The following is a 13,958-nucleotide window of genomic DNA, read 5'->3' as shown; positions in this document are numbered from 1 at the left end:
TGTCAGAGGCTGGACTGCAGTCAACATTACAAATGTAAGGGGAGGACAAATCAAGAGGCTATCAGAAGAGTCAACACACGAGAAAGAAGACCACCGCTGGTGAGTTCATATCACTATTTTTAATACATTTTACTGGATGAAGAGTAATAGCCTTATTTTAATATGAACCTTTATTCAAACTCTGCTATGGACTGGGTATTTGGAAATCTTAGTTTGACCATTATTGTCCCCAAAGCCACTAGAATGCGTCCTCTTGTTAATGTGAAGAAGCTCAGCAGTGTCCTACTTCTCTTGAGAAACTTGCTACCTGACAGATGAAGTGCTAAGGAGCCATAATGCATCTTACTGCCTTACAGAGAGATTTAGAAGTTTTAACAGTGTGCTTTGGAAGGGTAATCAACTAAGTCTACTGTTTTTTAAATTTAGTTTTATGCTTATTTTTACACATTAGTAATGCATGCAAGAAGTAACTGACATTGGACAGGTTAGAGAGGTTTGGTGGTTACACTTGGACTTTAAAAAATATCTTTGCCACCGTGTCAAGCCAGTGTTTTAACATGATTCTGTGTCCTTTCCGTCCTGACAACAGTAGCCTAACACATTTATCAAGGTTTTTAAGACCTGCTGTTACAAACAAGTAATGGATAACGAATAAATAGTTGTTAAACTTGCATCTACAGTATGTAGGGGGGAAAACCAAAATCTTGATTCTGTGGAATCCATTTGAGAGAGAAGCATTTTCTGAAACCTGCATTTGTGTTAGCTCAAGTTTTCAAAAGCGACAACAGTTCCCTACATTTAGGTAAACTGTAATCAAAGATTTTAATTGTGAATATTATGTTAGTAATTATGTTAGTAATACACACACACACACACACACACACACACACACACACACACACACACACACACACACACACACACACACACACACACACACACACACACACACACACACACACACACACACACACACACACACACACACACACACACACACACACACACACACACACACACACACACACTGACCCCTCAAATGTAGCAATGGACTTTACCCACAAATCCATCTACTGGCCCTCCCTGCAAGGCCACTCTAATCTAACGTAAGTTTCCTGTAAACACAGTAAACACTGTGCTATCTGAATCAGGCTACCAGCAAACAGTGTGCAGCGATAAATAGAGAAGCAGGGGGACTTGCTGAAAGAAAGAGAAATAGATTAATTGTGTGCTTACTGCCTTCAGTCCACATTTTTTGTGAATCAAGGGTAATTATTTTAAGCCCACCCTTACCCTACCCTCCTCCTTCTTCTCCTCCTTCACCTCCGCATCCTCCTCCTCCTCCAAAAAGCTTCCCTTGGGGATGTGCAACATGCTCAGGCTCTTGTCCAACAAAGTGACAACTAGGCCAGACTAGGAGATCCATGTCCACATGTATACACTCCAATAAATTGTCCCCATCACTAAATATGATGGGAAAAAGGAATGAATGTGCATGCAGTCGTTCCCTCCGTTATCCTGCAGTGTGAGGGATATCAAGGGCTTGTTTTGCCGGATATGTGAGGACATGACTAATGTAATAATACAAATGACAGAGGAACATAACAACAGAAGTCTTTCCTGGGATTTGTTAATTTACTTTTACAATGACCAAGAGGGATCAGATAAATGTAATAATGACATAGTGTATTTGGGATTTCTCTACATTGGGGACCTTAGTCAGTTGTTCCTAGGTATCAGATGAAGTGATATTAGATGGATCCGAAGTTGTCACAATGTTAATGTGATGTTGCTTTATTGGGAGCTATGGAGAGAAATTGCAAGTTACTGTAACAGAGACGGTCTGTTTTTCTGCTCATCATCAAAGCTTTTATACATAAATGTTTTTGAATCAACCAGAATCCACCAATAGTCAGGTTTGCACCCATTTCTCCAAACTCTACAGTATGGACCTGTTTAGAGCCTCCTCCTCTGTTGATTGCTCGTTCACCTCGTCCTCTCAATATCTTTCACTTTACAGGAGACCTGTAGTTTCCCACCAAGGATTTAAATTCCTCCAGTGTCATGTTTGATGCACAACACAGTGTGGCATGTTCATCAAAATCCAAAATGATTTAGACCACTTCCCAACCTGGAGTTGCCACCTCTTTCCAGACAGCCCTCATTGAAGGTTCAGTTCATTGGGAATTATGAGTTTGGCACAGTTACAGAACACTGGAAACCATTAGTGAAGAACAGAGGACTGCATGCCTGAGCATGAGTTAGTGAAACATACAGGTGTCGGATCTTAATTTGACCCGTTTTGTCACAGGAGTAAAATAGTCCTGCAGCAGGGTTTGATGATAAAAAGTGATAATTTCTAAAACAAAATTATTTTTGATAGGCTACAGTAAACTATAGTCCAGGATACACTTGTACTTCATAGTGGAGACTAATATCAATCTTGTGTTATTACGCTACACTGAACAAAAATATAAACGCAACTTACAACAATTTAAAATATTTTTACTGAGTTACAGTTCATATAAGGAAAATAGTCAATTTAAATAAATAAATTAGGCCCTAATCTATAGATTTACTGGGAATACAGGTTTTCTTTTTCATCACATTCCCAGTGGGTCAGAAGTTTGCATACACTCAATTAGTATTTGGTAGCATTGCCTTTAAATTGTTGAACTTGGGTCAAACATTTCGGGTAGCCTTCCACAACCTTCCCACAATAAGTTGGGTGAATTTTGGCCCATTCCTCCTGACAGAGCTGGTGTAACTGAGTCAGGTTTGTAGGCCTCCTTGCTCGCACATGCTTTTTCAGTTCTGCCCACAAATTTTCTATAGGATTGAGGTCAGGGCTTTGTGATGGCCACTCCAATACCTTGACTTTGTTGTCCTTAAGCCATTTTGCCACAACTTTGGAAGTATGCTTGGGGTCATTGTCCATTTGGAAGACCCATTTGCGACCAAGCTTTAACTTCCTGACTGATGTCTTGAGATGTTGCTTCAATACATCCACATAATGTTCTTTCCTCATGATGCCATCTATTTTGTGAAGTGCACCAGTCCCTCCTGCAGCAAAGCACCCCCACAACATGATGCTGCCACATCCGTGCTTCATGGTTGGGATGATGTTCTTTGGCTTGCAAGCCTCCCCCTTTTTCCTCCAAACATAACAATGGTCATTATGGCCAAACAGTTCTATTTTTGTTTCGTCAGACCAGAGGACACTTCTCCAAAAAGTATGATCTTTGTCCCCATGTGCAGTTGCAAACCGTAGTCTGGCTTTTTTATGGCTTTCATGTCGATATAGGACTCGTTTTACTGTGGATAAAAATACTTTTGTACCGGTTTCCTCCAGCATCTTCACATGGTCCTTTGTTGTTGTTCTGGGATTGATTTGCACTTTTCGCACCAAAGTACGTTCATCTCTTGGAGACAGAACGCGTCTCCTTCCTTAGCGGTATGTGGCTGCGTGGTCCCATGGTGTTTATACTTGCGTACTATTGTTTGTACAGATGAACGTGGTACCTTCAGGCGTTTGGAAATTGCTACCAAGGATGAACCAGACTTGTGGAGGTCTACATTTTTTTTTCTGAAGTCTTGGCTGATTTCTTTTGATTTTCCCATGATGTCAAGCAAAGAGGCACTGAGTTTGAAGGTAGGCCTTGAAATACATCCACAGGTACACTTCCAATTGACTCAAATTATGTCAATTAGCCTATCAGAAGCTTCTAAAGCCATGTCATAATTTTCTGGAATTTTCCAAGCTGTTTAAAGGCACTGTCAACTTAGTGTATGTAAACTTCTGACTCACTGGAACTGTGATACAGGAAATTATAAGTGAAATAATCTGTCTGTAAACAATTGTTGGAAAAATGACTTGTCTCATGCATGAAGTAGATGTCCTAACTGACTTGCCAAAACTATAGTTTGTTAACAAGAAATTTGTGGAGTGGTTGAAAAAATAGTTTTAATGACTCCAACATAAGTGTATGTAAACTTCCGACTTCAACTGTACCTTACAAAACAAGTAGGGGCGTGGATTAGAAAACCAGTCAGTATCTGGTGTGGCCATTTCCCTCATGCAGCACGACACATCTCCTTGCTGGATATTTGGGTAAACTGGAACACGCTGTCGTACAAGGCGATCCAAAGCATCCCCAACATGCTCAGTGGGTGACAATATCTGCTGAATATGCAGCAGATATCAGCTTCCAGGGATTGTGTACAGATGCTTGCGACATGGCCCGTGCATTATCATGCTGAAACATGAGTTGATTGCGGCAGATGAATGGCATGACAATGGGCCTCAGGATCTCGTCACGGTATCTGTGTGTATTCAAATTGCCATAGATAAATTGCAATTGTGTTCGTTGTCTGTAGCTTATGCCTGCCCCTACCATAACCCCACTGCCACCATGGGGCACTCTGTTCACAACGTTGACATCAGCAAACCGCTCGCCCACACTACGCCATCTGCCTGGTACAGTTTTGACCAGGATTCATCCGTGAAAAGCACACTTCTCCTGCGTGCCAGTGGCCATCGAAGGTGAGCATTTGCCGACTGAAGTCGGTTACGAGGCCGAACTGCAGTCAGGTCAAACCCTGGTGAGGACGTAGAGTATGCAGATGAGCTTCGCTGAGATGGCGGTTTGACGGTTTGTGCAGAAATTCTTCTGGCTGGTCTCAGACTCTCCCGCAGGATGTGGAGGTCCAGGGCTGGCGTGGTTACATGTGGTCTGCGGATGTGAAATTAACATTAAATTCTCTGGCAACCTCTCTGGTGGACATTCATGCAGTCAACATACCAATTCCACTCTCCTCAAAACTTGAGACATCTGTGGCATTGTGTTGTGTGACAAAACTGTACATTTTAGAATGGTCTTTTATTGTCCCCAGCACAAGGTGCACCTGTGTAATGATCATGCTGTTTAATCAGATCCTTAATATGCCATACAAGTCAGGTGGATGGATTGTCCTGGCAAAGGAGAAATGCTCACTATATATATAAACAAATTTGTGCACAACATTTGAGAGAAATAAGCTTTTGTGTGTATGGAACATTTCAGGGATTTTTTATTTCAGCTCATGAAATATGGGACCAACACTTTACACGTTCGTACATTTTTTTGTTCAGTATATGTAAAACAATGATTGTTGATATGAAGGGCTGCATTTCAGATACATTTTTGTACTTTTGAATGTCTCAGTAGTACCTACAGTAGTAGGACATTTATTCTGTCTGGTGCTTTAGCATTTGAGTTAGCGAAAGAGAAAGAGAACTGCGGGATTTCAATTAATTTATGTAAATCACAAGGCTCATTTGAATGTCCTGCAACGCAGGAAAATTTGCAGCGAGAACAGAGTGATCAAATTAAGATACTATATCTGTAACTAATTAGTCACCAAACTATTATTACTTTTATCACTTCATGTTATGCGTGTGTGTATATACAGTATGCATCCTACGTATGGTGTACCTTCTCATTTGCACTGCTTGCTCAGCACAGATGCTCAACACATGGGATAGATAAAGTCTAATTAAATTAAATGCTGCTTGTTGCTCGGCTTGGTTCACGCACAGGTCAGTGTAATGAGACAGTTGAGGAATGCGGTGAGGGTGGGAAGGACACCATAAGTTCTCTAAAATCAAGTTGCATGTCAAACCCAATCAGGGAAAGGTAAGGGCAAATCTAGGGTCTCTCTCTCATCAGGGCTCAACTCGACTCAGTCAACTCTGGAGGGGCATCCAAGCCCCAAACTCTAAATATGCCCGGTGTCAAATATTAACTACAATACAAACAAAGCAGTGGCATAAATGCCCTGGGGGCTCCAAAGCTTCATTAAATAGTACCCGCAAACACCAGTCTCAATGTCAACAGTGAGGAGGCAACTCCGGGATGCTGGCCTTCTAGGCAGAGTTCCTCTGTCCAGTGTCTGTGTTCTTTTTCCCATCTTAATCTTTTATTTTTATTGGCCAGTCTGAGATATGGCTTTTTCTTTGCAACTTTGCCTAGATGGCCAGCATCCCGGAGTCACCTCGTTGAAGTTGAGACCGGTGTTTTTTAGGGTACTATTTAATGAAGCTGTCAGTTGAGGACTTGTGAGGCATCTGTTTGTCAAACTAGACACTCTAATGTACTTGTCCTCTTGCTCAGTTGTGTACCGGGGCCTCCCACTCCTCTTTCTATTCTGGTTAGCACCAGTTTGCACTGTTCTGTGAAAGGAGTAGTACACAGCATTGTACGAGATTTTCAGTTTCTTGGCATTTTCTTGCATGGAATAGCCTTCATTTCCCAGAACAAGAATAGACTGATTTCTTTGTTTCTTTGATTTCTTTGTTTCTGGCCATTTTGAGCCTGTAATCGAACCCACAAATGTTGATGCTCCAGATATTCAACTAGTCTAAAGAAGGCCAGTGTGCTAACATATTGCAAAAGGACTTTCTAATGAATAGTTAGCCTTTTAAAATGATAAACTTGGATTAGCTAACACAACGTGCCATTGGAACACAGGAATGATGGTTGCTGATAATGGGCCTCTGTATGCCTATGTAGATGTTCCATAAAAAATCTGCCGTTTCCAGCTACAATAGTCATTTACAACATTAACAATGTCTGCACTGTATTTCTGATCAATTTGATGTTATTTTAATGGACATAAAATGTGCTTTTCTTTCAAAAACAAGGACATTTCTAAGTGGCTCCAAACTTTTGAACAGTAGTGTATACACACACATGCTCACACATACATTAATACACATACACTCTTACAAACAAACATGCATAAGCCCGCGTGTACACACCCACACACACACTACCCACCCAGGGAGAGTAACTACAACATAGTAATAGTATACTGTGTAGTGTAGATGGGGAAGAGTATTAAAGTTATCAGGATGTTTATGGAAAATAGAAGAAATACAAAATATAGAAGAGACAAATATAGAAGAGACAAAATAGCAGTTACCAGCTACAGCTAAATCATTGATCCAACTCTGTGATCTCCTCTCCCATGACACACAAACACTCAGGTGGTGATTATTGGGTCCCTGTTGCTCCATGCTGGGGTGGGATCCATGCACCCAGGCCAAACCTAAGCTCCCCACCAGGGACAGGCCCCCATCTGACAGGACCTCTCTCTTCCCTCTGAACATTCAGCCAGGGCAGCTGTTTGGACATGAGTCCCATCTCTCTCTTCTTCTCACACTCTCATCGCTGTCCCTTGTCTCCCTGTGATGCCTCTCAGAGGAGCAGAGATCCATCACACTGCCACAGACTTCAGCTGCACGCCTCCACAGTGGACAACAGTAACCTTTAGTTTTGCATCATAGAGGGTAGCTTAAAATAGGCAATGATATCACAGCTAGGAGACTGAGGAGACCTGTCGTCAGCGTGGATATAAAATTATGTTTGGAGAGTTGCAGATTCCTCAGATGTGTGGTTCCCTGTGTGTGTGTGTCAATAGATTAAGCGGGTGTTCCTAAGGACTGACTGTGGATCAGCTGTCCAGATGAGAGAGTGGAGTGAGTCGGAGATGACCATGTCTGCCGGTGGTTACCTCTCTGCCTTTGATGGATACGGCATCTCTGAGCCTCTGCAGTACTACGGTGAGCGACTCTTTTGATCTGGGCTGTCTGCAATTATATTAAAATAATCTAGTCAGATTTTGTAGGGGTTATAAATTGTCTGCAATACTATGGTATGTTGATCCAAACACAATTTATCTTGATACATACCCTGCAATTGTATGGTGATGACCTAATTGAATCAAAATGTCATGATTAGACATTTATATTCCACACGTTTATGCTTGCTATGTTCTGCTTTAGTTTGTGTGTTGCTTTTTTGTTCAAATGTTTAGTGCCATATGGCCTGCAGATTAGAAAGGGAGACTGGTAGGGATACATAATGTGGGTCTAACCTTATACATTTAGAAATAAATAACTGTCTTTATTTGTATTTTTTCCAATACACAGGATGTTAGCTAACAAAAAAATGTCATTGGAAAGAGGGGCTATTTATAATGGTTGCAGTGGAGAGTTATGGCCTAATCCGAACTATGGGGCTTCTTTCTTCACATTGTTGTCTTCTCCTCTCCTAGCTGGATGGATGGATATGACAAGCTGCATGATGGGGGGTAGTGTTAGTGTGTGTGGGAAGGAGGGAGGCCCGGGTGTTTATTCAGTGCTGAAACGGTTTACAAACAGAGCTCACCACAGCGTTGTCACACAAGCACAAGCTCAGTATTGGCCTCCATTCTCACCAGGACAGGAAACATCTGGGAGACACAGAGGAGAGATGGAATGAGTTAGGAAAGTGGGGGGAGAGAGAGAGAGAGAGAGAGAGGAATGGACGGATGGGAGGAAGGCTAGAGAGTCAAGGTTCTAGTAGAGGGGTGAGGAAAGTTGTGGTTGTGGTTGTGGTTGAGGATGGGGTGAGTTTTGGCATTCAGAAATTAGGGGTCAGAGGTTGGACTCTAGAAGTCACTGTGGTATTCAGTCCATGTCAGGGCATCAGAGTTGTGGACAAATATCCATGCTTATATGGTAAGAAGACACTCGAAGTGCGCCTGAGTACAATGTAATGTGTACAACCCCTAGTATTGATGCATTTTGAGAAAGAATGGAACTTCTAGTCATTGTTGGTCATAATCATTCAATTTGTTGTGTTTAAAAGAAGAAACCTCTCACTATTTCAGTTATTTTCTGAACTAATAAAACGCCAAGAGACTCAGGTTATGGAAGAGGATCTTCCTGATCAGAGTGACTGATTTAGGGCTGATCTGTGACCAGCTCTTCTCCTTATAATGCAGATGTGCTTCAGAAGAGCTGCCAGGGGCGACACATGTTCCCTCTGTGGAAGTGGGGCTTGAAGTTACAAAATGTTCACAGCTCCACCGGCCACCCCGATACGCTCACAAAACATTCAGTCAAACACCAATCTACACGGCCATAAAACACTGAATAAAACTCTATAAAAAATATCAAATTCATAAACAACACTGTAACCTCTCAGCTGCATCCTGTTTCCACAGTCCAAACTGGTTCACAAGGTCTTGCTCTGATGTTTTTTTATTACGCCCCACAGGACAAATAAAAGACACGTAAGATTGTGGACAAGGAACACATTCTTGTGATGCACTTTGACTTAAAAACAAGTTTGACAGTAATAATGGCTCTGGTAGAAAAATGAATTTATTCAGTAATATGTGCCGGTGGACCCTCTAGGTTAGCCACTAGACGTTCCCAAATCCACTCCTGTGGTGCACGTAAACTTAACCGGAGTGACCAGGACAAAAACACTTCATTAATTTTGTGTTGTTATCCCATTACACAGATGTGCTAGGGGACCCTTTGGGCTACTCTTTCCAGGAGCCAGACCTACAGGGCCTAGCCTTCAGCCAACAGCAGTACAGCCCCGTCAACCTGCAATTCTCTGTCTACGAACCACCGTCCTCCCAGCCATGCCACCCACCCTACACCCACCCCTACAGCCCCCACTGCCTGGAGGCTCCCTGTGAGCCCAGCCCAGAGCCCCAGTGTGGAGGCCTGGGGAAGGTGGGTGGTGGAGGTCTGCCCCTGGTCAAGAGGACCAGGCTGGGCCCTGGAGGGCGGGTGAGGGGCCTGGATGAGCTTTGTGTGGTGTGTGGAGACAAAGCCTCTGGCTACCATTACAATGCCCTCACCTGTGAAGGCTGCAAAGGTAGGGGAGGCAGTGTTTTAATAAAAGTTTACAACAATATTTGGGAGGGTCAATCTGATTTTTTTGTCACAGTGCCTGCTACTTCTGATTCTGTCTGAATATGTGTTTATAATTTGAATGGGAAACGTTATCTGGATTAACTTTATCTGGACCCCAACTAGAGGTGGTTGCTACTCAAACCCATGTCATAATCTGTCATTACTGTACTCCTGTGCTTCAGGTTTTTTCCGAAGGAGTGTGACAAAGAAAGCAGTGTACCGGTGTAAAAGTGGTGGAGGCTGTGAGATGGACATGTACATGCGGAGGAAGTGCCAGGACTGCCGCCTGCGCAAATGTCGTGCTGTGGGCATGCTAGATGAATGTGAGTGAATACTATAACAAAATGCCTGTAGGTATCAGAACTCAGGATAAGACCCAGATGCAGACAGTTTGAATCACAGATGTTTATTAACAAAACAGGGGGCAGGCGGACGACAGGTCAAGTGCAGGCAGAGGTCGGTAATCCAGGGCAGAGTCAGTAAGGTACAGAGCGGCGGTCAGGGCAGGCAGGGTCAGGGCAGGCAGGGTCAGGGCAGGCAGGGTCAGGGCAGGCAGGGTCAGGGCAGGCGGGGTCAGGGCAGGCGGGGTCAGGGCAGGCGGGGTCAGGGCAGGCGGGGTCAGGGCAGGCGGGGTCAGGGCAGGCGGGGTCAGGGCAGGCAGAGTGGTCAAAAGAGAAACAGGAGTACGGGAAAACACGCTGGTAGGCTTGACGAGGCAAGACGAACACAGGCATAAATGCACAGGGGATAATGGGGAAAATGGGCAACACCTGGAGGGGGTGGAGACAAGCACAAGACAGGTGAAACAGATCAAGGTGTGACAGTAGGGATATTTGAACTATTTTGAACTGAATGTGATGTGAATAACGACAAAGTCCGATAGCAATAAGATCAAGAATCGTGACCAGTGCCCATATATCCAATTTAAAGTCAGGCAGACTTAAACATATTTCATTGCTAAGACAACCAAAATAACTTGGACATGGATCCCTTGCAAAAATTTTCTATATCTCAATACATGTCCCCCAGTTAAATAAAGGACAAATAAATTAAAGATAATTGCCTATGTGAGTCTGACAGAGGCAGCTGTGTTGCCAGGTCTGCTGACGGAGGTGCAGTGCCAGTCAAAGAGGCTGAGGAAGGGAGCCAAGCACAGAGGCGGACGGCCTGAGGAGGAGGAGAACATGGAGAGCAGGAGCGTCAGCTCCACCAACAGGCTGCTTGGACATGTACATCCCTTTCTTCTCTCCTCCATTCAAACTTTCTCATCTAGTTTTCTAACCTTAAGTGTTTTGGTTAACTTTCTTGAATATTATGAATGGGGAAGACATTGTAGCTTGTTGTTTTTGAAAGATACACCAAGATCATATTATTTGTCCAAAGCAAATATCCAAGTGTCTAAATAGTTACAGACCTTTGGATGATCATCTTGTAGAATGGATTGCACCACTGGAGTACCCGGGTCTCTTCCTCAGACCCCAAGTTAACTTACTTTGGTTCATAAGTGGCCATCTCCCATATGACTTTCTTGGACTTCCAGTTTAAATTCTTGGACCAATCAGATAATTTCATAGGCCAATGCATATGTCTTTGGAATGCTCCATCACTAGCCTGAAACACTTGTGAATGATTTCTTATGGGGGCGTCCTGTAGTACGAACCCTGCTTATACTCCAAGTCTGTTTCAGAATGATAATTTCACTCAGCAATCAACTGATCTGTTGGTGATGCATTTCCTTCCTTGACAGGTGGTGTCTGCAAATCTGTCAAGAGAACAGAATCATGTGCTGGACAGGATAGTGGAGGCTCTTCGGCAGTACAGGGCGCAGTACACTGTACACTGTAGGGTGGGTTGCTGATTAGAATAGTAATTCTGTTGTCTGTGGATTGAGATTTGAAAGATGTGTTGTCATTTTCCTTCCCATCTCATTGAGAGCTTATTCAGGCAGTTTTTTCTGCAGGTGTTTGAGTGGACTTGTACAGAGGATGGTGGAGACAGACTAATGGACGTGGCCTCCCCTCCCTCTCAGAGGCTGCTGCAGTTTGCCAAGAGTGTACCTGGTGAGTTGGGCCTCATCTCGTACATCAGCTTCCTCTCCTTTCTTGTTTCTGCACTGATATGAAAGAACGAAACAGGTCAAATGGAAAGCAAATACCTGGTAAGCATACATCATTTTGCTTTCAGCTACCATATGTTTTCAGATTTAAAAAAAGTATTTCTCTCTCTGTGGCCCCTTCTGCTTCTGGATGACCTCCTGCAGTATTAACTAATCTAGCGTCTGGTGTCCGTGTAGGCTTTGAGCTCCTGAACTGCTCGGACCAGAGCACCCTCCTCTCTAGTTCCTCTGTGGAAGTCATGTTTCTGCTCTCAGCGCAGCAGTTCACCCAAAACCCGGCAGCCTGTAGTCCAGGTACTGACACTACTACACCACCATGAGGATTATGGATGTCAGAGTCATTTGGCCTGGTTCCATTTCAGCATACCGAAGAGGTAGATGATAGGGATGAAAATGAAACCGAGACGATTATGACATAGAGCTAATCGCCCCCCCTTATTTTACAAGCACTACAGCCTTTCAACATCTCAACTCATCATTGTCTGAAAATGAAGGAAAACATTCATAGTGGGACTGGCCCTGTAAACTCAGGTAAGGCACACTGTCCTTATTAGATACAGTATATCCACCACCATAGTATCCCATCTTACAAGCTTTATTTGCAATACTGTTTGAAGAGAGGTTCAACGGATAAGGTCATTTTTTGATGTTTTAGCTTATTTTCCACTACAGGCAAAAAAAATATGCTAGCCCGGAGAATCTGGACATTGCTAAATAACCAGCTAAACAACTTATTAAAAACTGTTTGGATGAAACCAAAAAACGTAAGTCGAAAATATGCTAAAATATGCTAAAACTTCAAAATAGTGAACTAAAACCTTCAAAGAAGTTAGAATGAAGTGTTGCAATGGGGCAAAAAAGGAAATGATGTGTTTTTACTCTATGCTTCAATTGTGTGTCTGTGTGCAGGAATCAATGAGGACCTGCTCGGGCCGGTGATGAACTTCTTCCACAGCATGGCAGCATTGGGGGTGACCGAGGCTGAATATGCCCTGCTCACTGCTACAGTACTGCTATGCTCAGGTGATTGGCGCTCTATTCCTGACACATGACTGTATGAAAAGCTAAATGTATTTATTAATACCTTTTTAATACACATAACACAGTATGTTTTTATGAATAAAGACACACTTTTTATTGACTTATCATTTTCCTCCAAGAGTGTCTGAATATCTCCTCTAGCTTGCCCAGATAGTGATGACAAACTCATATATGTCGTTCTGTCATCTACTGTATCTGTTAGCAGACGAAGCGTCGCTGCGGGCGGTTACGTGTGTGGAAAGCTTACAGGAGCTGATCCTGGAGCTGCTGTCCAGGGTGTGCGGAGCCTGGTGTGGAGCCCAGGGCCCTCAGGGAGCCCAGCGCTTCGCGCGCCTGTTGGGGAGACTCACGGAGCTGCGCACGCTACAACACAACCATCTCACCCTGCTCCGACAGCAGCCCTGAGACAGACACTGAGCACGGAGAGACAGGGATACAAATAGTTTAAATAAGGACTTAGTTTAATAGTTTAAATAAAGACTTAATTTTGTATGTTTTCTCGAATTTGTCACCAAAAAATGTAAGTAACACAATTGGCCATTTATGATTATGCGGTTTATCATGAAAATACCATTCTTTTGAGTGACTGGTTTTACTGTAAAGTTTAAAGTCAATGACCAGTATTAAACCAATATGAGTTTTGTTATATGTATACAGATATACAGTATACAGATCTGTATACAGATCTACATCTGTATACAGAGTATACAGATGTATTAAAAAATAATTTTATCATACCTTGGCAGTCATCGTGTTTGTGTCAACTCGTTTCCAGGATGAAAATGAATCAACCACCTGGCCATAACACCGCTCTGGTAGATCTGTTATACCTTGTTCTCTTGGAGTTTAAAGGGATAGTTACCAACAAATATGAATATGAATGATTTTACACTTACCTAAGGATGTTGTCGGTCGACAGTAGTAGCTTGGCAGTTTAGTGCAAAACAGTTTATTGATATCAATTGTGTCTAACCTCAGAAAACATGCCAATACACCTTACAGATACCTCAGTCGTCCAACTTCTATTGCAACCACATCACTCCCACTCTGTGATAAAGGGAATTA

At 43.0% G+C, this 13,958-nt stretch overlaps 1 protein-coding gene across 3 annotated transcripts; it reads left to right on the top strand.

The window, feature by feature from the left end:
• On the top strand, positions 1-13,837 carry LOC112232592 (bile acid receptor). Of its 3 annotated transcripts, XR_006079084.1 has the most exons (12): positions 1-99; positions 7,462-7,603; positions 9,333-9,698; positions 9,919-10,059; positions 10,835-10,965; positions 11,484-11,582; positions 11,697-11,796; positions 12,030-12,146; positions 12,300-12,383; positions 12,525-12,616; positions 12,762-12,875; positions 13,099-13,189. XR_006079084.1 is itself a non-coding variant. In XM_042299458.1 (11 exons), the coding sequence occupies exons 2-11, from the start codon at positions 7,507-7,509 to the stop codon at positions 13,296-13,298; spliced, it is 1,449 nt and encodes a 482-aa protein (XP_042155392.1). In that variant the 5' UTR covers positions 1-99; positions 7,462-7,506; the 3' UTR covers positions 13,299-13,837. The 3 variants fall into 3 exon arrangements, 2 of the variants coding, with proteins under 2 accessions (XP_042155392.1, XP_042155391.1); XM_042299458.1 differs by lacking the exon at positions 12,525-12,616 and having other exon boundaries at positions 13,099-13,837; XM_042299457.1 differs by lacking the exon at positions 12,525-12,616 and having other exon boundaries at positions 13,096-13,837.
• Positions 13,838-13,958: the final 121 nt, after the last annotated feature.

The sequence above is a fragment of the Oncorhynchus tshawytscha genome, linkage group LG16 (assembly GCF_018296145.1).
Source record: "Oncorhynchus tshawytscha isolate Ot180627B linkage group LG16, Otsh_v2.0, whole genome shotgun sequence".
NCBI classification, from domain to species: Eukaryota; Metazoa; Chordata; class Actinopteri; order Salmoniformes; family Salmonidae; genus Oncorhynchus; species Oncorhynchus tshawytscha.
This window is presented reverse-complemented; position numbering and strand designations above follow the sequence as displayed.